This window comes from Brachycentrus maculatus, unplaced genomic scaffold (assembly GCF_059751285.1).
Source record: "Brachycentrus maculatus isolate JH-2025_06_01 unplaced genomic scaffold, ASM5975128v1 h1tg000004l, whole genome shotgun sequence".
NCBI classification, from domain to species: Eukaryota; Metazoa; Arthropoda; class Insecta; order Trichoptera; family Brachycentridae; genus Brachycentrus; species Brachycentrus maculatus.
Genome location: NW_028280759.1, coordinates 3606555 through 3630196, shown reverse-complemented (window position 1 = coordinate 3630196; position 23642 = coordinate 3606555). Strand labels below are relative to the sequence as shown.

The window sequence follows — 23642 nt, the reverse complement described above, 5'->3', positions numbered from 1 at the left end:
GTATATGAATTCTATTCAAATTTTATTATAACTGCGTGGAAAATGTCTAACACCGTACACAGATATTTTTACTTATCTGTGTACATTATTAGAAAAGTTATTTGAGTATAAATAACATTAAGTATAAAATATAATAATAATAAATCCCTTACCGCACCCCAATGGTGCATAGGGCACTGCTTCATATAAACGCAGTGTTATGTCGATCGTTTACACATGAAGGAAAGGTGATCAGCCCTCCACTTCAGGTACCGGTCCAGTTTAATATTGAATAAATATAAGAGTGAAAAAATCACTTATATTTATTAAACCCCCCTGGGAATCGAACCAGGGACCTCCAGAACGGTAGGCGAGCATGCTGACCATTACACTACGGAGGCGGACGAAAGTATAAAATATTGTATAATATAATAATTGAATGCCCTATGCACCATTGGGTGCGGATAGGGTTATAAGTAGGTAAGTGCACCCCATGCATGGTTGTTGTTCACTGAATAAATTAATTTACAAATGGGAACGTTTGCCGCGCGCGATGCCGTCTGCAGGGAAGTGACCCTTAAGACGTTGTATATGAAGGTATAGTCCTGCGATGGTCTTTGTACGGTCGGGATATCTTCAAATTGGGTTTTATAGCAACGAGCTGTTTACAGAGCTCATTAAGTAGACAGCGGGAGTCAGATCGAAGGGGAGATAGGGGTAGGAGGAAAGTAGGATCTCCGATAGAAGATGCTCCTTTCCAGCGGAAATTACCAATCTATGAGGAAACTATTAATCATTTGAACTTAAGATACGAGACGAACAGGATATCGGACGAACAGGAGTTTTCTATCAGGGCGTTTAGTTTCAGGAACAAGGTACAATACTTTAGTACATAATTGAGATAACATCTTCCTCCAGGAAAATTGCGTAATACCAATTTAGGAAAATGATGAAAAGTTACTTTGCTGGTTCGTGTATTTGAAAAATAACAATAAATCACTGTAAATTAATTGAAATTGTTACATTTTTGACATCTCAACAAAGACGTAGAAGAAAATAGAAGCCAGGGTTTTACTTTGCTGGTTCGTGTATTTGAAAAATAATAATAAAGCAGCATAAATACATTGATATTGTTACATTTTTGATATCTCAACAAAGACGTAGAAGAAAAGGGAAGTCTGGGTAGCAAGGCTTATGATCTGCATAAGCCGGTTATGTGATCACTTTATACACCTGCGACATTCATCATTCAACCCATGATTGACAAAAAAAATTACCAGAATTTTAGGAAATTTTTCATAAAATCATTAACGTGTGTCATGTACATGAGAGTTCAATCGTGTCATCTATGGTTGGGTTGCGAAAGTTTTTATTTAGCAGAGATCATTTCAAAGATATTGATTATCGATACATTATGTCACCATTCCTAGAATACGAGAAAACACACTGATCGAAAGATCGTACAAGAGTTTATTGCATTTGCATTAGTATTTTCTATAATTTATTATTCATTTTGTGGATCATGTGTATCATTATTGATAGGTTACATGTAGTTTTAAAATAACAAATTTAAGGATAGGTGTGAATAATTAATGTAGGTGTGTCTTCTTTTGCAAGAATTTGAGTAGTGTGTTTGTCAATCAAGGGTAAAATTAGTAAATATTACACCTATGTAAAGTTGTCACTTAAACTAGCCTTTGACAGTCGTAAGCCCCATAAATGCCAAGACTTCCGTATTCTTCTTCATCTTTGTTGAGATATCAAAAAACAATATGAAAAACTCCTATAATTGGAGATAATCCAGGTTTGTGTACAAGTATTTGAACACATTCAAAACGCTGCTTAAATTTTTAGTTTTAGTTTTAAACACCTATTTTTACCTGTAAATATACCTCTAAGAAATAGTGCTATTTGGCAAGTAAAATAAAATAAAAAATGGAAAGATTTTAACCACAAAATGACTGCCGAATCAATAAATGAAACTTTTATATTCCAACTAAAATTTAAAACTTATGAAAGAAAATAACTGAGTTTTTTTTTGCGGCGATGAGCAAAAAACGGGATTGTTCGTTTAGCGACATGTTGCTGACTTTGTGATCGGTTTCCCGCGCTCCGCCGGCATTATGGCGGGAAGCTGCACCTGACAGATGTCATCGGCCCAAAATGGCTTTGCTTTATAAATGGACGACTCACGGCGATTATCGCTCTTTGCGGAATCGTTTCCAGGAAATAAATCGCCATAAATCACGATCGAGTGTTTGGAAAACTTTCCAAGCTCCGTGTTACTTCGAGCGTAAGAAATCCCTCATACGTGCTAGTTATTTTCGAATCAGTCTGAAATATTTACCTTAATATAAATAAATAAGTTGAAATTTCGAAAATAAACTTATGACTTCAATAGGAGACTTCAGAACTCGAGGATTGCGAAATGTATTAAATATCTTAAACACATTTTTATGATACTACTGATGTTATTTTACATTTTAAGCATCTCAACATATGTAGATAAAGGTGAATATGGTAGTCTGGGCTTACGACGGTCATAGGCTTGGTTAAGTGATCACTTTACTTACGTGTAAAATTCACCAATTCTATCCATGATTGACAACCACATTGCTCAATTTTTTGAACTTCTAGATATATTGATAAAACTCGTGACACAGTACGTGCGAGTTCACAACAGCCATCTATGTTGGAATAGGGAAAGCTTTCTATTTGTACGCAAGTTTCTAATCTTGGATTATATTCACATTAATTAAAGAAAACACTTGTTTTATCCCACTTGAATTTTATTAAAGACTACATGTTTCGGAAGTTACACTTCCATCATTCAGGTCTGCATACATACTTGAATTCACATACTTGAGTCCTACCTGAAAACATGTCCTATAAATGCCGATAATTTCATATTATTCTTCGTCTATGTTGAGATGTCAAACATGTAAAAAAATTACTCTTAAGCGGTGATAATCCAGATTTATGAACAAGTTTTAAAACACACGCAAAATTATAGAAAATGTGATACTATAAAATGCGTTTTCATTGGTCTGACGACACAATCGTTACCCCGAGTAGGTTGTGAGTCCTTCTCCAACTAGCCTGCTCAACTTCCGGACTCGTTACATCTCTCATTAATATATTACAAATATTTCTCGAATGCTAAAAGCATTTTGTAATGTGTAAAGTTTTCGTAGAAAAAAAACAGCATAAAATAATCGGTGATAAATGAAACAGCGAATCGTCATAAGAGCGAGCGCATATACAATTATACACATGACTGGCGTTATTCAAAAGAAAACCAGTTTCTATTAAACTCTGTTGACAATAGGAAATGATCAAACTAATCACATAGTTTTAAATTGGTGGACTGGCTACTTTCTGCATAACACCATCTAATGTTAACTATTGTGCCGAAAAAATCAAAGCGCGCTTAAATGTCCCTTTGTAAATTGTAAGGAATGTGGGTATGTTGGTGACAACAACATAGTCTTAATCGTGTATCATTTATACCCGCATAGTCTAGCAAGCCCATTCTAGATATGTTTCTCCTAGAAACCAGTCACTCACACAGCTACGGAGTAATATTTATTTGTGATATACCAATGTCAAAGTGCTAGCGAGTTATTACTAAGGTATCATTTTCCACCATCTTAGTATTTGACATAAATAATGAGAATTAACCAAATACGCGTTTAGAAAATTCATCACAAAGATTGTTAAAAAATAATAAGTTCAACATCGTCATTTAAAATGAAATAAGAAATAAAAAAGGAAATTACTCCATCATGATTTAAGAGATTTGTCCTGATTAAAGAGATTTACAACATTTTGAGTGTGTCCGAATAATGTTCACAAATCGGGATTATCTCCAATTACCATATAGGAGTTATTTTTCATATTATTTTTTTCATTTATTTATTATAATAATCCAGGATTCGGATCTCATATACTAATATAAAAGTTTGTGCTCAATAAAAAAGCTTCTTTTCTTTTCATCTCACCAATAAAGGTATTAAGTGAAGTTCTAGTGATTCAAGAACAATGTTTCGAAATTGGTTCAAATATATAGAACTTCCAAGAATTTGAGTAGTGTGGTTGTCAGTAATGGGTAGAATTGGTGAATGTTACACGTGTGTAAAGTGATAACTTTAACCAGCCTATGACGATCGTAAGCCCCGTAAGTGGCCAGGCTTACATAGTCTTCTTCATCTTTGATGAGATTAATTTTTTTTTCGAGAGATTGATGGTTATCCAATACAATTCCAAGTTTTCACAGTAAAATTACAGCTTTAAGTTTTAATATCCGATTGAGTTATGCGTTTAGGTGTTTTTATGCAGAACTTTACTGGTTAAATATTGCTTGTGTTCATAAATAAAAAGAAACAAACATAAATGAAATTGAGATACAAAATTGTGAATGGTGAAATAATTACATTTTTGTATATTGATGATAACGTAAATTGATGAAAAAAAAGGTACCGTAAGATCAGATAAAGAATTGTAATGGTAGTATCATGCATTGATGTCTTGAAAAATATGTTTAAAATCCTAACGCATTAGGTTAAGTAAAGTATTAAGTATACCAACATATTAAACGAAATTGGAGATTCAAATAGCGATTATGAAATAAATAATTTAAAAACAACGAAATTTTAGAGCGGCGTTCTTTTTCACAGTAAATCATTTTATTACTCTCAAATTGAATTTGGTGAAACCAACTCATAATTGATCCAAACAATTTGTATGTGTAGGTAGTATGAATTTTTCAAATAAAATGTCAGTATCTGATCAAAACTCAATTTGTCAGAAATAACACCAATATTTATTGAAAACGTTAATGAAAAGCTTTATTTAATATTTGTACGTTATTTCAATTAACCTTTTATGTTAAATTGATAAAAGTTCAAATAAACTCACTTAACCAAGTAAAAACATTCTATCAATTTATAATTATCGCTTGGAATGAAAACCCGGATGAACTTGGCAAATATGCTGAACAATTTCATTCTATTTTAATACTTTCCCTTATACTACAATATCCAAATAATAAAATTTAAAACATTGTTTACTTGTTTTAAAATCGTTGAATATTCACATGCCTTATATGATTTTAAATAATCAGATATGTAAATAATAATTGTCAATTCTCTTATTTATTTATTTAAACTTCATGTACAGAAAAGAAATAAGTACATTAGCGGGCTTATTGCTGAAAATAAATATCTTCAAACCAACCAAAAACAGACTAGTAATATTGATCAAAACGTTTGATACCATATATAGCTGTTTGAAAAAAATATATAAATTATAAATTGTACATATATATATATATATATATATATATATATATATATATATATATATATATATATATATATATATATATATATATATATATGTATATATATATATATATATATATATATATATATATATATATATATATATATATATATATATATATATATATATATATATATATATATGTCAATAAAATTAAAATATTAGTTTTTTAATGTGCATCTCTAAAACTTTTAATATTGTTAGTTGGAGAAAAAAAATGGGATGCTGAGGCACCTCAAGTCGTCCGAAACCTGGTATATTTAATACATAAAAATATTGCAAATTGCTGATGCCTTGACGCGTCATCAGTGTTGACATAATTGACATATACTTAGGTGTTTGTATTATATATGTATATTTATATGTGTCTAGGGAGCGGTGGCATTACAAAACGTCGTAAGTTTTTAACACTATCTTAGTACTGTGTGCCAGTTAACCCTGATGGCGCTAGGTTTACCTAATAACTCACATTATACCACGCGGCTTCAAGCCTCTGTGCTTTGAAGCTTCGCGCGCCGCGACGCCAGGAATTTATTTCCTAAATGCGTACCTATTAAGGTTCCAAATAATCACGCACACGAAATTCATGACAAAGCTACGGAGCAACTTTGAGGCGTAGGTACTGAAAAATATTTTGAACGATAATGGAGCCCTAACGCAACTTAAAATATGAAGGGCTGTCTGTCAAATAAAGGATTAGCATTATTCACGGTGTGGAAGAATATACCAAACGATATTTCAGGGCATTATATAAATATGGATAATGTGAGAAGAGGGGGCTTGTAAAGTAATATGCAGATCTATTAAAAGTACGTGTAGGTATGTACTCTATATTGAAATATGGTCACACAACTTAATACCTACGGTTATCACTGATGTGTATCATTGTAACTAGTATAATAAATTGTTAAACTAATTCCATTGGTATTCTTTCTACCTACCTCTGCAGTGATGGTAAGTTAGTTAGTTAGAGTGATATATTATAAATATACACAAATATAGGTAGTATGTATAATACATGAAGTACTCTTGTGTGAACAACGTTACGCAAGATGAATGAAGGTTTCGCTATAATAATAGTTACAAGGCCTTTATGAAATTACTCCGAACGGCCTGTTTACACAACGCTAAAGATGGACTACTGAGAGAGCCCGGGTCGAGTAGAGAAGATGGACGTCTTTCTGCTTCGCATAAACCTGTCGCAATTTCTTCTAACGTGTCAGTTTACTAGTCAAAAGAACCTTATCCAAATCCCGTTTCTAATGCTTAGAATGTTGCTTAAATTTTAAAAGAAAATCTTTCCCTCACTTATCCCTCTTCCTTATTTACAGAAAGGATAATTATTTATGCTTTAGTTTATATTTAGACCTGAAGATGGAAGCAAAGCTTCCGAAACTACTACTACTACTATAACGCCGTTTCCCCGCAGGGGTAGGCAGAGAGGATGGAACGCCACACTCTTCTGTCCTGACATACACTCCTCGCCTCCTTCACATCCATACATCTAGTCATACATGCCCTCCGATTACGCAGACTTATGACACCGCCAGATTTTAGGTTCTGATTGATCTGATCGTGCCAAGTCTTTTTCGGTCGTCCACGTTCTGTTTTCCCTCTCACATTCGCCACATATATTTTCTTAGTCATTCTCTCGTTATCCATTCGCTCCACATGTCCATACCACCGCAAAGAACTCTTCCTAATCTTTTCAATTATTCCTCGTTCAGCCTTACATTCCTTTCTTATATCGTCGTTTTTAATTCTGTCATACAATGATTTTCCACACATTCGTCTGAGGGAGCGCATTTCAACAGCGTTCACTCTGCTTTTATCCTTCCTTTGCCAGTTCCATGTTTCGCTTCAATGAATATATATATATATATATATATATATATATATATATATATATATCATAAATTATTACACATGTATTTGTAAATTATCATATTACGAAAACAAAACACTTAAACTTAAAGTGAGGTTATCGCTGCTAAGATGAATTATTTAAACATTTTATTTAACTTTCAACTCTATTGTATGCCTTACAACTACGATTACATATTACTATAATATAATACTTGTGTTTGCCTTTATTAAAATAGTTTCGTTGACAAATGATATAAGTTTAATGTGTTTAATTGAGATAATAATATAAACCAAAACTTTTGGTTAAAGATTTAAGAGATACAATATCTTATTGTGGGCTCAAAATATTCAAATTATTTATTTAGTAATGGGAAACGTGAAAAAGCTTATTTAATGTAAAAGTTTGTAAACATCAGTAAAGTTTGAAAACCAAATATTTTTTTATCTAAATATAGATGATGAAGAATAAAGATTTTTTAAAATTAATGTTTTACTCAGTAAATACCACTATTCCTTAAATTCTACTGTGACACGTGTTTCGATGCATTCCGCATCATTTTCAAACACCGTAAAAAAATGGATAGATTTTATCACAAAGTGACTGCCGAATCAAATTATGAAAGAATATAGAAGCCTGAGTATTTACGATGTTTTTATCTGTATTTGTATTTACCTGTCATTGGCTGGTTAAGTGATCACTTTACATACGTGCAACATTCACGATTTTACCCATGATTGACAACCACATTACTCAAATTTTGGCAATCATGTAAATATTATCAATTCCATGACGTTCCATGATTGAGATCACAACAGCCATCTATGATTGGATTGAGAGTACTTTTATTTAGCAGAGAATCTTTCATCTGTCCTCGTCTGAAATATCTGAACTAGGATTATTTTATATACTAGGAAACGCCTTAAAACCTGATTTTCCATTTGAATGCAGCTTATAAAGAGTTAAAATCGTTTTTAAATTATGAACTATATTGTATAAATACCCGTTCCGCTTTTATGTTTCTTAGAGAGTTTCAAAACAAATTTGTTAATTGTAGAATTTACCTTCATTATTTAGTAATATTATTTTTAGGTTTGCGTCTTTAGGATTTTGATACCATTTTAATGTTTATAAGATTATTTTAATACTATGACTAGTTATTTTATTCACAGCCGAAATGCTGTCTTAAGGTCTTTCCATATTTTCTATTAACAATACTATACCTACCATTAACAATACTGTCTTAAATATATCTTTTAAGTATATACTTGTCGGGTTGTGGTCCCGTGGCTAGTGTCGCGGACTCTTGAGTTAGAGTTTCTCAGTTCGAATCCACTTTACCATAATTTGATACCTATTTCTAATAATGAGCCCCTTATGATGACAGGAAAAGTATGATATTATTGAAAAATAATATTTACGAAATATTTATCTTTTTTTAATAAAAAAAATAAAACTTTTCACATTGACCCAGGTTTGTGAACAAATATTTGGAAGTATGTGCTTAATACGTTGTGAATAAGACTATTATTGAAATTTTTTATCAGAAACACTTTTCAGTATATGAATAATACAACACACGTGAAGTACCACTAACAAACGGTTCCACGACAAAAAAAACTTTTTTTGTTGAAATACCCTGAAGGAATTTTCTGGATTCATGTTCCGTCAGAAGTTGAAAACAAAAAGGTCGAAAGCCGAAGTTTCTTTCTTGCGTAAGTTTCGCTCGCGACATTATACACGTTAAGTGCTCTATCTATAGAGGCGGTTCGCACTGTGAATAGGTCAGAGAGATAAGAGGACAGTTCTCTTAAATGGACCTCCAGGGGGTAGAAAGAAATGCCCAATAACAATTCTCACCATCGGGACACGGTACATTTAGTCCGGCCACTTGAAAGGTTAAGTTATCTCGGCCATTCGGCGGATGGAGTCGTTACCGATGAACAAAACAGCACTTTCAAGCAAAATTATGTGACAATACTTGTGTGGCGCTCTTTTGTTTGTTTATCGATGGCAAAAAAAAAAAAAATCGATTACCTATATAAAATAAGTTAATAAAAAATATGTTAAGTATAGTAAGTAACGCTTACTTTTAATTCATTTTAAATAATGATTTCAAGGTTAATTGTATGTGGTCATGTAATTTATTTAAACAAGAATAACTTTGTTTACCATTCTTTAATTGTTCATTTTAATTAAAGGCGGCTGGATGAGTGATTATTTTACATACGTACGACATTCAGCATTCCACCCATGATTAACAACCATACTACTCAAACTCCTAGATATACATTTGGTTGGTTGGAAGACATTTAGCAGTAAGCCCGCCAATGTACTTATTATTTCCGGTACATGAAGTTTAAATAAATAAATACATATATGATCAATCTAATGACACAGTATAAATGAGTTCACAATTCTCATTTGAGTTGGATTTAGAAAACTTTTATTAAGTGGACCCTTTTATTTAATGCAAGATGTTTTCTATTTATCTAAAACATTATTTGATATAAAGATTTTATGGAATTAATTACATTAATTCAGTAAAGGAGTTTAGATAATTTTAAAATTACACTATCAACGTATATTGTATTAGTTTACAGTTTTTTGAAAATTAAAAAACACGTTCCGTTTTTTGGTTTTTTAGAGAGGGTTTCAAAACAAATTTCTTATTGTAGAATTTAGTTACATTATTATGGCAAAAACTACTTTTTAAAAGTTTTCTTTTTAAGACTTTTGATACCTTGTCAATGGAAATAAGATTATTTTAATACATGAAAGTAATCTTGTATCATCGACATTTAATCTGACATTAAACACCAATACTATATACACATGCATAATAAAAGCTTTCACACTAACGAGTGGAGTCTATCTCTAGGCACTTAAGCCGTGGATCAATGGTTTAAGGGCGGAAGAGTAGTGTAAAGGATCTCTCGTAGATTACCTCAATGTGTCTACGGATATTATACCAGAGAGTTACGGAGGTGAGAGGAGGAAGCCATAGATTTCTGAGATATAAATTTAAGGAAAAAGGACGTATCAATTTTCTTTCGGTGATTGACGCTTCGAGTAAAACTGTAATTTATAATTCCGAAACGAAAAGCTCTTTTCGTGTTGCATAGTACGAATTATTCAAGAAAAATATTGGAGTTTTTTTTGTTAGCAGTATATTGTATTTTTAAGGGTTATACTTACTGTAAAATTATAATGATTTATAATGTTTATGTTTGAGTATTATATGCGGTTTTGTCCATTTCCACAGTGTAATGGTTAGCGTGTTTAGCTACCGTACTGGAGGTCCCAGGTTCGATTCCCATGGGGGGGGGGGGGTCAAATAAATATGTTATAATTTAATGATATGGACCTAAAGCGGAGGGCTGATCACCTTTCCTTCACGTGTTAACGATCAATATATCACTGTGTTTATATGATGTATTGCCTTATGGCCCATCGGGTGTAGATAAGTGTTAAAAAAAGGATCATGTATGTTGGATATGTATATTTGAAAAAAAAACTTTCAAAATTAAGATTTATTATTTTGGCTTTTTTATTGAATTTTTAACTAATGGAATCATATAGATGCTATATTTAAACGGATTTTATAAGGTTTTACGATTATATAATTTGTTGTAAAATTGTTTTGAAATTAAAGATAAAAAATAAATAGGTTCTTTTTCTAATGAATGCTTATAAGGTTGTTTGATTTTATTTCATTTTAATCAACAATTATTTGTGTTCTCAATACAAACACATTAAATTAAATAAAAATAAATAAAAAATTAAATTGAAATTGTTTTGTTCCAGTAGCCTTTATTTGCAACATAAAATAAATCGTACACATATTGTATAAGTGACATATGTTTATTGAACATAAAAAAAATGAAAATAAATCAACCAATTCTGTTGGTACTTGGAACCATTAATACATAAAAAATGTTAACTTAGGCAAATTTGCAATTACCGCCATTTTATTTCCTCAAATTCCCATATGTGATGATATTCACACTGCAAAATTTAAGGAATATATTATTGACATTATTATGTTTCCCGGAGAACGGTTGCCTCTTCCAGTTCTCTTTCCGCTCCGACCCTCTCCACACTCCACACTCCACACACACACACACGTGAGTTACGTGCTGCTCCGTTCTAGGGATTCTCCCCTCCCACATTCCACCGTCAGACGCTATTTCACCCAATATTTTGCTGATTTTTCAATAATAAAAATATGTACGCACCGACGATTACTCCGCCCAGGGCGAATCATTTCATCACCGTGATTTCGGATCGCATATAAAAACATGGGAAATTTCTCAATATTTTGCCTTCACAATGAGCAGACACGCGGTCTGGTGAGTCGGCGTTATTCGCAATTTGCTTACACGGTGTGAAGAGGATGTTCCTCCTATTTTATCGGCTGGAACACCTGCGACCGCGGGGGTCGAAGCCTTTCTCTCGTGTTATGCAAGGGCACGCACTTATCTTCACCCGAAAAATGACCGTAAAAGCTTAGTTTACGAGGAAAGCTCAGTGTGCGGTGGCTACCCGTAGAAGCTGTGGTAATCCTTATACCGGAGACTTTACGATACGATCCCCGGTTTATTCCAATGTTCATGAAGTCTACGCTCTCTACTAAATCGTGGATTGTTCTTATTTTCACCTTTGGTATAAAAATGTGATACGTTAGTCACTATGTTGGCGCTTTGAGTTAATACCGTTCTCGCGAATATACGAAATTGTTTTGTTAAAATTTTAGTCCACGGCGTTTGTGTTGTACTCGCTGCATTCTACAAAAGTACAAAGGAAGGAAATAAAACAGTGTATAGTATTTATAGCAACCCCATAATTTAACGACAGTGGGCATGGCATCCTGGACTTAATTTCATTTTATTGCTATTTTACTACGATCAAACACTTTTATGCAGGATATTATTATTAAAGACGTAAAGATAAAGTGAGTCGTTTGTTTTTAATATATCATGTTTACTTAATTAAAATTATTCCCTTTTTATGATTTTTATTACAAAAAATGCGGTTGATGAATAATTTTTTTGTTAATATGGATTAAACTTGGATAAAATTATTAACAGTTACCGGATGTTATTTATTTTGGAATTTATCTTAAGTCAACCAAAAAAAAATTGATACAAGAGACAAGTTAAAAAAAAAAAAACAAAAAGATGAGGCCAAATATTTCCATTTGAACTTTAGATATTATTAGTTTTTATATTATTTCAATTATTTTTTCCAAAATATTTTTGAGCAAATAAGAATGTTTTATATTTATTCCATGACGAAAATATGGAAAATAATTATTCCAAAAAATGTAGCAACAATGAATAAAAATAAAAGAACATCAATTAAATCGTATAAAATATCGAACATTTAGTAAGAAAAAGTTTTTTTTGATTATTACAATATTTCAAGTAAATAAAAAAATAAGCTTATATTGTTTAAAAAATTTGAATGTAAAAGAAAAACGCCAAATATGTTTCCCGAATTACTTAATCATAATAAAAGAAGTATTATGCACACACACATATGTGTATAAGTACAAAGCATATGAATTTACCTACAAACTATGCGTAATGCATGTAATATATTATATCCATTATTTACTGTATATATTTAATACTTACTGGCTAAGAAAACAAATATCAAAGAAACGAAAAACTGTTTTTAAGAACAAACTCAAAACATTCGAGACTATCTCCTAAGTACATAAATACATATTTATGAGGACCGTTGATCCAAAGTTGATAAAATTGGATTACAAATGAAAGGCCAAAGGGTAGAACGTTTTATTATACAATGTTTTTAGAGTTTGGGTAGGTTTTCGGACAAAATACACCCCAATAATAGATTGTTACCCAAAATTAAATGGTTTTGCAAGTCAAATAAATAATATTTTTCTTAACCTTTGATTTAGAAAATAGGATGAAATGTATTCTGAAGAAAGGATCGGTATAAAATACAATATAAAAAAGGAATCAATCCTTTGATGTTCAAATACCGATTAAGAAATTGAATTTATTACTGACTGCTACGGAATAAACTGAGTTTTATGGAAAACATTTTTACGGATTTTAATATTCTCGATCGCTAAGACAAATTCTATTTGTCAAATCAATATTGGTTTCATTCAATGCAAAAATAAATATAAGGAAATAAAGTTCGACATTTTAGTAAAAAGAAAACATTTGCGGAAGGGTGGAAAAGCACACCGGAGGCTGGAGCGCTTTTACTGACAAAATATAGGATTCCCTCGAGTAATTCCACCAAACAAGTGTCTGCACTTGTGAATAGCTTCTGCGGTAGACAAATAACTCTGAGAAGAAGAAAATTACGTGAGAAAAGAATCTACCTGGTGCAGAAGTTGGCTCGATCTCATTCATTTATAAGGAATGTCAATGAATCGTAAAGGAGTGTTAATATAACATATTTCATTTTGAAGTGTAGTAGTTTTGCTTGGAAATGTTTACTGATTTTTTAAAAATATAAACCAAATAACTAACTAACCATCACGGTACTTCTTGCAGGCGTCGAAAGAGAAAATAGAAAGTGTGTATTGTTGTATTGTGTATCGGAATTTGTTTTAAAATGCGAATTCCACTATTTGAAAGGTTTAGTCATTTAATTAAACCATGCATATTTTATTTTTCAGTTCTATCGGGTGGAAAGTTATAACACAGGTGCGAAAAAATTAATATAGTTATTATTGAAAGCCTTGACTTTATTTTTATTCATTCCTAATTTTAGTTATATTTCACTGTCACCCGTACAAGTAGTTACAGAAAGCGAGGTGATATGGCAAATGAATGTTCCTCTCTTTTGAAATTAGACGCCGCAACCATTTTGACTGTAAATCTTTTCTGTGAAACATGTTTTTTTCTAGCGATTCTAATTAAATTCTGTCTGATCGTATTTTCTCAAAAAACTCTGTTTAATATTTCTTTCTTTAAGTTTTTGTACGTTCTTGTTTCTTGAACCCTTTGATATACCCTCGACATCCTTAAACCCTCGGTACCCTTAAAATGTTACCCCAGAAAAATGGTACTGAGAAGTAAGTTATGTGAAGTATTTTGATATATAAGATAAAAGTTTATTTTAAAATAAAACCTTAAAATATCAATTTACACGTGGGTAATTTAAAGTTTATGGATATGCTTCGGGGAGATTCTATTCTAGTCATATTATTTTTTAGATACATATTTAAATAGTAGGTATGTTCACGAACCATTGTGTAAAAACACTCACTGATTTCAATCTCGTTGAAAATTTTACATTGTTTATTTGGAGATACTTAAGAATATATAATATGTATATTACGGAATTATTTGGTATGGAAAACTCATTTATATTTTGGCGCAATTTCACATTTCTTTATTATGCCATAAAAATAAAATATTGAATTATAACAAAAACTAATTCAATAATTCTCATAAAATATAATGGGTATTATAAGATAATAAAAAGCATTGATTGTTATTTTTAATAAATTATAGATATTACTTTGAATTTATAGGGAAAAAATCAATTTTAAATTATTCGTTTAAAATATATATTAAAAGATAAAAAATAAAAGTTAAAAAGGTAATATTTAAACAAAAATGACAAGAAAACATAAATGATGTATGTATAACTAACCTGTCTTTAGGATTCTAGTACCCCCTCGGGGTTGGAAGCCCACGCCTTGTGAGTTGCTCAGTGCCGTGAAGCTGTAGTAGGCCAGGAACTGCGACCTGGCCGTCTTTTCTGTTATCCTGGTAATAAATTTTTAAAATCAATATTTCGTATAATTTTAAAGTAAATCTTTGTGTGACATTTAATTATGGGACGCCTTATACCAGAATTCATCGAATTGAAAACTGGCGATAATCGTGTCAACATAACTAATTAACTAATTGATTGACACACAGCACTGTTTTTATGGTAGACTTATATTTAGATGGCGTTATAAGATGCACAGCATAATAAATTAATTTCTTAAGTCTGCGGTTAAAAAACATAATAATAATTAAATAAACTAATAAATAAACTAATATTTTTCACATAAATTATTATTAAATGTTTCAGGAGACCTAAAAATAAGTTTTTTTTGTGTAAAACGTGTAATACCTTTTACACACATATTGTTTTTAAACAAGTAATATTTATTATGTACATGCTTTAAAATAAAGGTCACTCTTTTAGTTTAACAATAAATTTATTATTGGAATGATGTAAATTTAAAAATTAAAATATATATATATTTGATAATTTTACTGCAACAACATAATTATTATTGCCAGTATCGTAACAAATGTTTTTAAGTTTGTGTTTTCAGTGAAAGTTAAAATAAAAAGTGATAAAAGAGACATTCTAAAAAAACATATCAAAGCATCAAGTACACAAATGGATAGGGTTAAACATTACATACTGTAAACAGCGTTTAATTTTTATTGTTAAAATTCTAAAACAACATCTAGTGTATTTTTTACATGGAGTAAAAGTCGTTTTTATAAAAATAAATAATGTAGGTTAAATTAGTATTTACTTGTAATAAAATGACAATAAAAACATAATTCAAAAAATTAAATACAACGGTATTTGAGGATTTTTTTGAAAAACTCAATATTAACATGTGTATATATATCTAGCGTACAATATATCAATTAAGCCAGTTTAGTATACATTACTGCTGTAAAGAAATGTTTAGTAAGTTCTTATATTTTACTTCATAAAAGAGATAAATGATTACGTATTTTGTGTGCGTAGCAATAAATAAACGTAAGAATTCATTTAATGAAAATAAATTCTTATTACGATACACGCATAAAGAGAATGATATTCGTTTCAATTCTTTCTCGACACGAAGATATTTGTAATTTAAAATTAATTTGAGGTAGTGTTATTACTGCCGAAATTCTCCCTCCGTTTTACCAGGCTAAGAAATTTCTCGAGTTCCTCGTTTTGAATAAACAGCTTTGTTTATTTGTTATGAGTTTCCGAAATATACAGGAATCGGTTTGCCTTATTTAGTATTTTATTTCAAACAGAATTTCCCAAAGAATGCTTCTTCAATTTCGTGGAAAACTCCTTTTTAAAATTAATATTTTTATGACAGTCTTAAAATTCCCTTAATGAGGTAAGGAAAGTTTGAAATTTAAAAATTTAATTAAAAAGGTTATAAAACCACAGCATTTAATCTAAAATTTACAGGGAACATTAAATTTTATGTCGTCTTGCCTTTTGAGGGCTGTCGTTTTCTTTATTAATACGAGTGTTAAATGTGTCATATAATGAGCTCCAAAAAACAGCCGCTAGTCTATAAAAATCAACAAGTCCATTAAATATTGTCTTGTTTATTTTATAGGTACTTATTAATTCGAGAGGAGGATATTCATTACCTACGCATTTTATTTTCTGCGAAGTGTTTTATTGGGTTTGGTAAACAACTAAGTTATTAGGAATTGCGCAAATGACTAATGATAATTGAATTTAAAGATGAATTTGTGAAATTCGTGACTTCGTTGAAAAGCTTTAACAGCAATTGTTATTTGAAAGTTTTTTCTTTAGAAAAACACGTTTCAATTTTGTAAAAATTCTCTCTAGCCTTGTGTAGTACAGAATTAATAGATTTTGTTATTTATAAATTCTAGATCTAATTTTTTTTCTCAAATATTATATCAACACTTATGATGATTTGACGAAAAAGCAATCACTTAACCTTCATATTTTAATAGCCTATTTAAGAAAATACCTATCAGTAAAATAATGTCACTTTTACACCTTTGGAGAAGAAAAATAAAAATAAAATTATCATATTTAATTAAAATTAAAGTAAGTCTAGTTACTCTGTGGTGTCTTAGGTTCGTAACCTATTACAACCTGTCACAAGGGTGTGGTGCACGTAGGTATAGTAGGATTGCCATAATATCTCTCCGAGATCCCATTGGGATATGTTCACTACAAGATGAAATGATCATCGACCCCCTCCAAAACTAGAATTCTTTCAGGTATTCGGGATGTTTCAGGCCCCTAAAAATGTTGTTTGGGGAGAGGGAGATCTCTACTTGGATAAAGTACTACTTTGAAGGATTTCAAGACTTTCAGGAGGTTGGGAAATTGTCACGTCTATTTTCAGATTGCTTAAAATTTTGAGAATTTTTTTGAAATATCGAGAAATTTATAGTCATTGGGATGTCAGGAAACCACTTCTAAAATGCCGATAAAGGTGATATGTCTTGACGCATAGCGACAGCATTGTAAAAAAAAGTTTGTTACCCTAGAGACTCTTGTTACTGCAGATGTCAATATTTCAAACCCATTTGGAGATTACCCCTTAATCCCCACTAATTCTCAGATCTTTTCAGATACGGGAAATGTAAACATGAAATAGACCAAGTAAGTTTTGAATGTTAATATTGTTTAAATGTCAATATTGCTATAACACGTCCTCAAAATGATCCCAATAAACCGAGTACCAAATATTTTAGATTAAAGTACTTCATTTAGAAGTTGTCTGGGTCCGCTTCAATGTATTCGCCTCTCCGATGCGCATTTTTATTCCAACGGTGTTTTCACTTTTTCTGAAAACTGAATCAGTTGAAGTTGGTGTAATAACAGCGCTCCAGTCCATTTGTAAAAGAAGAGGACCCTGAAATATAACTTCTAAATAATGTACATTTTGTTTTATGACGTCAGTCTACATATTTATTGAACAGCCCACGTTTTAAAAATCTATGGAAAAGCGTTTGACCAGAGACATTTAAATATAAATTAAGCTGTATATTTAGTTTTATAATGCCAAGTGTTGTCAGGTGTATAATACTACGCTTCAATATCGTATTTTTAAAAACCTTTTAATGTTTCATATTACCCAGTGTTGCCAGGTGTATAATGTTTTTTTAAACCTTTTTTGATAGCTGGTACTATTTAAATGTGAGATGAAGTGTAGCTGAGTAAAAAATCAAAATTAATGCGATCTCTTCTACTTGGCTGGCGCTCTGGTAAATTAATGCGATAGGGAGGGGGTGTCCATTCTAGACGGTCAGTGGGAACGGTTTAAGAGTTACTCGTGTGAAAGAGTAAACAAAATATGTTTACGGAAATGTGTTTTGTTTTAATAACAAGCAAGTAAAGCAAACAGATTACTTCTTGTTATGGAATGTCGCCAAATTGCTAATTGTAAACAAATATTTATGTGTAAAGTGTGAATGTGGTGAAAAAACAAGGAGAGTAACTTGGTGGAACTGCATTTTATGTAGTAAAATTACAACTTTATAGTTTTTTTCACATGTATTTTATTGAACCTGTGACTTATTTGATCAGACTGATATGTTATAAACACAATGAGGCAGGGGTTGAATACTATGATTTTATTCAACAATTTCTGACAAAAAACATTTTTTCGTTTACAAAAAAACCTATTTAAAATCATGGTTTTTAACCATTCCTTTGTTGTGTTTATAATTTTATCTATCCTGCCACCAGTTTGATGATGTCGGTTTCAACGAAAACGACGAATATGAACAAAAAAAAAAAGTTGTTTTAACAAATATAATATTGTATCAATTAACTTAAATTTAATTAAAAAGTTATTTTAAAAATCAATAAATGATAAATGAATAATGGATTACTCGTATATTGTTTTGAACAGAGGTATATTAGTGCAATTTTCTTCGCCTGCGTATCTCAGTCGTTAACACTTTTGGCAACCATTTTAAATGTCCCACGTTTTTGAGGAGATAAAAATTTAATATTCATAAAATATTTCTCTAGACAGGTACCTGACTAGTAAAATTGATCATATTACCTTTACAAAATAAGTATCGTTAAACGCTGCATCTATGATATTTAATAAGCTAAAAAGTTTCAGTAAAACATCAATGGAGGAAAGTCAAATAAAGGAATGGATTATCGACCAAGAGCTTACATTTGAAGAATTAAATAAAGATTTTATTTTTTTCTTCTTGCCTGCTTGTTTTTTTTATAATTTCCCAAAGGCAAGACATGCTATTCTAAGCGTGTGTTTGCAAGTTGCTTAAAATTGACACTAACGCTTTGGCATATTATTGTAAGCATGTGTATGCAAATAAACTTAAATTGACAGAAAATTAATGGTTTGGCATACTATTCTTAGCATGTGTATGCAAGTAACTTAAAATTGATACGTACTTAACACTTGAACATACTATACTAAGCGTGTGTGTGCAAGTAACCTAATCTAACCTTACCTAAAATTTACAAACAGCTAATGCTTTAGCATACTATTCTAAGCATGTGTATGCAAGTAACTTAAAATTGATACGTACTTAACACTTGAACATACTATACTAAGCATGTGTGTGCAAGTAACCGCACCCATTTTATAGGGAAATTTGGCTCCCGTAAGGGAAATAGAGTATAACATATTTCATTCCAGCTTTTACCCGAGAAATACGTATTTATTTGTTGCTTTTTAGTTTTCATATAAAACGTAAGTTTCTTCGAATATATTTGTTGGGATGAAATTTATTAAGGTTTTATTTCAATGATGTTATTGCTCTTAAAAGTTTTTTCATGGATGTTCAAGTCGTTAGTAGAAAAAATATACAACAGTTAAATGGCATATGTTGTACAATACAATATGAAATATTTCTTTGTAAAAAGTATATCATGAAAATTTTAATACATTCACTCTAGGTTTACAACACTGAAAAACACGAAACTAGATAATTATTAAATATAAATAAAACACACACATAATATGAATGTGTGGAAATAAAAATAAAATTACTCGGTACAGTACCATATGAGAAAACATTTAAGAAAAAATATGGAGCAATTTTTCAAAAACACACTTGCTGCTTTGAATGTTTTAACTCCATTTTCGTATTATTTTAAGACATTTTGAAAACGAATTCATTAGTTTGTAAGGTATCTTATTTTATTTAATTTTTTTGCTATCGAAAATTCTAAATTTGATATCGGTAAATAACATCATTCGTACTGTGTATATTAACAGCCTTGTAGGTATATATGGGGAGCTGCTTAACTATGTAACATAACACTAAATTTGGCATAAAGAAATAAAAAATCATTTATAATTTTTAAATAATGAAGGTACTTAAATTTCAAAGCTTCAAAACATTTTCTTTCTCCAAATATCATGCTGAATTATTTTTGATAGTTTATAAAACAAAAGTGCCTACATTAATAAAATAAAATGCATGAGTTTGCAGAAACATGTTCAGGTTTGTGCTAATTTAATGGAAATACTGAAGTGCTGTACCTCAGTTGAGGGTAATCATCTCTTGAAATGGACACAGATGGACATGTCACGTGATATTTGGGATCCACTAAGATATGAGAAGGGTCGCTGTACTAATGTCTATTTGTCTAACGAAAATGTCCATACTAAATAAGCTTTTAGGACATTAGAATTTGATTTTATCCCAACCCTTATGTGATGATTCAGCTATATTTAGAAGCTATCCATATCAAAGTAAAATGAAAAAAATATATTTAAACATGCCAAAATGTTTCAGGAAAACATACATATATAGAATGTCTAGATTTTTATGTTTTCGATACTGAGGTAGCATTTAAATGAATTATTTATTTTGTTGGTCAATTTTGCGATAGGCAATAGAATTCGCAACGTTTTACATGGAGTCAAATAAGCTATCCATTCGAGCCGGTAGCAGATATTTAGTGATTTGAACCTCAGCATTTTTTTATTCAAACAAACATCGCCCCTCCTGGTTCAAAGAAAGAAACAATTTTACAAGTCTACTAAAAAAGGTTATCTACACAAATTAAGGTTGTATTTTTTCATCAACATGTTTAAATTTTTTTCAAGATTTTCTGTATTGACGGAAAAGAGGATGATTTCTTTTATACCTATTTATATTTGATATTAAGGATTTTTCAAAATATTATTTTTATGTATGTTTTGACCTTGAATGTTAACGCCGACCCCGGTGAAAACATCCGATTATAATATTTTTTATTACTATGAGATAGCAAATTGTGTCTTAATTTTAAAGATACTATTTCATAGAAGGTTATTTGATAATTAAAAATAATCACTTTGGATTCTTGTATTAACTAAAAATACGACTGACTAATCTTTAGCAGAGCTCTATGCACTATTGTCATGTTGTATAGTATGATTTAAAAAAATAACCTACTTGAACCCGTAATTTAACAATTTTAGCAGTATTTGGGTAGTTAAATTTTTGTTTTTTTTACGTTGTGTTTTTAAACCGTAAAATTTAATAAAATTAAATATTAGAAAATAAGAAAAATGATATTTTTTCAATTACAAAGATAGAAAAGGCATTTAAATTTCAAAGAGTTTGAATGCGATATTTTTATATCAGGCTACGACCTCGAAATCTATATTTCACTGATTTGAGAAAATTCCATCTATAGGGTTATCTGCATTTTAGCCTTAACCATAGACATCCATTGAAATCACTCAGAATTATGGTGTTGTATGTATATTATAAAATAAAATCCATAAAGGTGCAATCTCCGCATTTTTCTTGGTATTCTTGAAAAGTTTAGAAAGTGCTGATTATGAAAGTTTCAACGGCTTCCTGCAGGATGTTTATCTACTTGTTCTTTTATGGAACCGACGAAGTAATACTTCGTTGTTTAGAAATCCGGATAATGGTAGTAGAGTGGCCGAGTCGTAAGGAGAGAGGAACTAGCATTTCCTGGTAATTATCAACCAATGATACTTATTCTCTTTTTCTTTTCTTCAATTCTCCTTAAGAACACGTTGATGGCAAAAAGATTCGCTGAAATAAAGCAGTTAATAAAAAACATGCATATATCCGTTTCTAAAGATGACGAGGTGCTTGTGCAAGGTGAGGTGAGGTGCAAGACCAGTTGGAGAAAAGTGGCTAAAATAAAACTGGTTAAAAAAAAGTTTTCTTTATAATAATTGTGTTTTTCTTTCTGTGTTAAAAAATTACCCATATGAGAAAAATAAGAAAAAAGGAAAAAAACTTATGTATTAATTTTAAATCAAACACAGATTTTTTGAGGCTACTAACATGTATTTTATCAACAAAAACACATAAAAAATATATTGTGACAATTGTTTCGCCTTGTTAGGGCATTATCAAACGAATTTCGTTTGATGATGCCCTAACAAGGCGAAACAAACGAATCATTCATTAAAGGTGAATCAAACGAAACATTCGTTTGATAATGCCCTAACAAGGCGAAACAATTGTCACAATATAATTTTTTGTGTTTTTGTTAGTAAAATACATATTAGTAGACTCAAAAAAATCTGTGTTTGATTTTAAATTAATACATAAATTAAAATGGAGTTCTACAAATTAAACGCCAAATCAATAAATAGAAAAAAACTTTTTAAAACCTGAAGGACCTATTTATAACCTGTTTTTTTATTCATATTTACAAGCAGTTTTTTTTATTTCAATGAATTTTTATGAGTAAAAACAATGTCAATGATTACCGAAACATTATAATTAGATGGAAAATTAAGTTATTTTGTATTGGAGGATCACAATATTAATATACTATAAATTTATATGTAATTATATATGTAATTTAAATTTAATATGTGAAGTAAACACTTGTCGTCTCACATCACGTCTCTAATATTTATATCAAAGTTATAATAACATTGTTCATAAAAATAGGACCTTGCAAAACATAATTATTTGCCAAATTTAGCTTAAAAGCTCAATTTCTGTTACTATATAACATAGGAACCTACTTTCTCAAGAAGCCTGGGGATTTTTTCACGTAATGGGCCGTATTTGGAATACATTCGAGTAAGAACCGGTGCCATTTTTTATAATTTTTTTTTTACATTCACGTTTTGTGAAATTATTAATATGGGTGACTATTTAAACAACCTTGTCTTATCTTCACTCTAAGGGTAAATATATTTTACAAAACAACTTTGACTGCTACTTTTTTTGTTATCATCAAAAATGATTTTTTTCAGCCGAAACAAGATATTGTAGAACTTAAATTTTAAGTTTTCAAGTAGTATAAGAGCTTGGTTGAGATATAATTTTCATGTAAAATACTATGACAATATAAAACAACGTACTCTTTGAATATCACATAGTGTAATTATTATTTAATTTGCGACTAAGGTATTCAAACAATTTTATTGCTTGAAAAATAGAGGCAGGAAATGGAGCAGAGGAAGACCGAGAAAAACATGACAGGATTGAGTATAATTAACTCTTGAAAGTAGTCCGGTCAGGAACAATCAGCGATAGACATGAGGGTATGCATTAATATGGAAGAGGCGAATAATATTTTCAAATACAGAATGGTGTGAGGTTATATTCTCTCTGCCTACCTCGTGGTGGAGCGGCTAGGGTTAGAATGGAATAGTAAAAAAATGTAAAATGGTAAAATAGTACAGAATAGTAAAATAGTATAAAATAGTAAAATAGTACAGAAAAGTAAAATAGAGGTATGAAGACAAGCG

The 23642-nt window shown here is 30.5% G+C and overlaps 1 protein-coding gene across 1 annotated transcript in view; it reads right to left on the bottom strand.

The window, feature by feature from the left end:
* LOC148313958 (uncharacterized) overlaps positions 1-23642 on the bottom strand; it is a 148204-nt gene that overhangs the window by 80307 nt on the left and 44255 nt on the right. The window contains exon 5 of the mRNA XM_088270865.1: positions 14834-14949. Within this exon, the coding sequence (XP_088126991.1) occupies positions 14834-14949 (116 nt within the window). The remainder of the gene's footprint in view (positions 1-14833; positions 14950-23642) is intronic.